This window comes from Octodon degus, unplaced genomic scaffold (genome assembly GCF_000260255.1).
Source record: "Octodon degus isolate 3935 unplaced genomic scaffold, OctDeg1.0 scaffold00113, whole genome shotgun sequence".
In the NCBI taxonomy this organism is placed as follows: Eukaryota; Metazoa; Chordata; class Mammalia; order Rodentia; family Octodontidae; genus Octodon; species Octodon degus.
In genome coordinates this window covers 7,905,458-7,907,455 of record NW_004524689.1, presented here as the reverse complement: position 1 = coordinate 7,907,455, position 1,998 = coordinate 7,905,458, and the positions used below count along the sequence as shown (strand labels likewise).

The window sequence follows — 1,998 nt, the reverse complement described above, 5'->3', positions numbered from 1 at the left end:
ATTTTATTTTTTATTATTTATGTGTGTGTATGTGTGTATGTGTGGCCAGCTCACCCCACCAGGGGGCGGGGCTGGCTGGCATGTGGCGCTGGGGGATTGAACCGTGGTCCCTGTGCTTTACTAAGCTTGTTCTAAGTAGGTGCTTTAGACCACTGAGCCATCTCACCAGCCCTTCACTGCCTATTTTTATAAATAAAGTTTTACTGCAACACAGCCACCTGTGTGCTGGCTTGCATGCCGACTACAGCTGCTTTCACAGCAGAGGTAAAGGCCAAGTAGCTGTGACAGAGATAGGACAGCCCGCACAGCCTAAGATTTCTGTATCTAGCCTTAAAGGACAATATTGGTGACCCCAGTTTGGTAAAGGCAGATGTTCCTCAAGTCATAATTGAATCCTCAACCATCATTTGTTGAGAACACTGTAAGTGGCAGTACACCCCATGCCCTGATAAACAAATCTGGCTTTTACAAAATCCTAAATGAAACTCTTGTAAGTCCAGATGCTCCTGTCAGGTGGGATCATAGCTGATAAATCCATTGTGAAGCCAAAATATCACAAGTGAAGTTACTGTAGGTTGGACACCTGTAGTAGCCCTCGATATTAGTCATTAGTAAAAATCAACCTTCATGCGTGCGTGCGTGTGTGTGTGTGTGTGTGTGTGACCGGACCCCACTTTCTGAATGCTTTTTGCATCTGGCATCGTGCTGCGAGGGAAGCACCTTTCTTTCCATTGTGTGGATGAAGCCCCTGGGAGAAGTGGTAGAGCTTGGAACCTGATACCAGACCCGCCTCGCTGCTGTGCCCCTTGGGGATGCTGCCCCTGCCCCTTGAGGCCACCTACCTCTCTCCATTTGGCATCACTTTTCTGTTGGATCGTCGCTGGGTCTGGCTGGAAGGTCCCCAGAGGTGCATGAGCAGACGACAGCAGTTGGACGCACAGCTGGTACTTTGACCCGCAGTCTGGCCTGGCTGCGAACCTGTGGGGTGGGGGGCAGAATGGGGTTAGGGGCCCTGAGCAATAGCTGCCCCCAGACCTTCACCCTGTCACTCACCAGTCTCTGACCTCGATGTCCGGCCGCATTGTGTCCATGAGCTCCTCCCAGTACCCCTCGGCCTTGAGGTCCACCACCTGGGACTTGAGGCAGGTGCTGGGGGTGGGTGGAAGGGGGCTGGGGTCACCCCCAGGACCCGGGGCCTCTGACTGTCCCTCCCAAGGTGGGCAGGGACTGGGGCTCGCCTTCCCCCTGTGCTCTGTGTCCCCGATCTTACTAATATGAAGTCACAAAGTATTTCTTGACGCGGTCGTTGGGAAACTCCTTCCTCTGCTCCCGGGACAGGGCCTCCACTTTCCATTCATCGCCGCCATTCACGTCCAGGCTCCAGAATTCAAACCCCTCTGGTGGTAAAGCAGAGCGCTGGGTAGGTGGTAGGAGCCCTGCTGGTCCCTGCTCCGCCTGCCCCTCCCATCCTGCCTGGAACTGGGCAGCTGATGCCCTCTAACTCCAGGGTCAATGCAGTTCACCAGTGTCTACCTCCAGTTTGGCTCTCCTGTGTCCCAGGCACAGGGAAGTGATTTCCACTGAGAATTTTGGACAAAAGATTGATGAGAACAAACAGAATCCTTCTGTGATGGAGAAAGTTCTGTCATGGGCCAGACAAACCTGAGTCTTTTTTTTTTTTTTTTTTTTTTTTTTGGCGGTACCAGGGTTTGAACTCAGGACCTTGTGCTTGGCAGGCAAGCAAACCTGAGTCTTATACCAGCTCTGTCAAACCTGGGCTGTGTAACCTTAGATAATTTACTTTCCTTCTCTGAGCCTTGGACTTCTCTGGAGTTGCACTCAAAAACAAGCTGGGAAACTTTCTGTGAAGCAATTTTAAATTGGTGAGGCTACCTACTGTCCCTTTGTTTCTGGTTTTCTTTTTTTTTTTTTGTGTGTATGTGTGGGTCCTAGAAATTGAATCTGAATAGTGAAACCCTGTCTCAAAAAGAGCCCCAT

General features: G+C 51.1%; 1 protein-coding gene across 3 annotated transcripts in view; it reads right to left on the bottom strand.

Annotated features, from left to right (window-relative positions):
* LOC101576402 (F-box only protein 44) overlaps positions 1–1,998 on the bottom strand; it is a 6,305-nt gene that overhangs the window by 1,429 nt on the left and 2,878 nt on the right. For all 3 annotated transcript variants that reach the window (XM_023699572.1, XM_004639657.2, XM_023699571.1), the window contains exons 3-5: positions 1,271–1,397; positions 1,054–1,149; positions 843–978 (exon numbers count right to left, since the gene is read on the bottom strand). In XM_023699572.1, the coding sequence (XP_023555340.1) occupies positions 843–978; positions 1,054–1,149; positions 1,271–1,397 (359 nt within the window). The remainder of the gene's footprint in view (positions 1–842; positions 979–1,053; positions 1,150–1,270; positions 1,398–1,998) is intronic.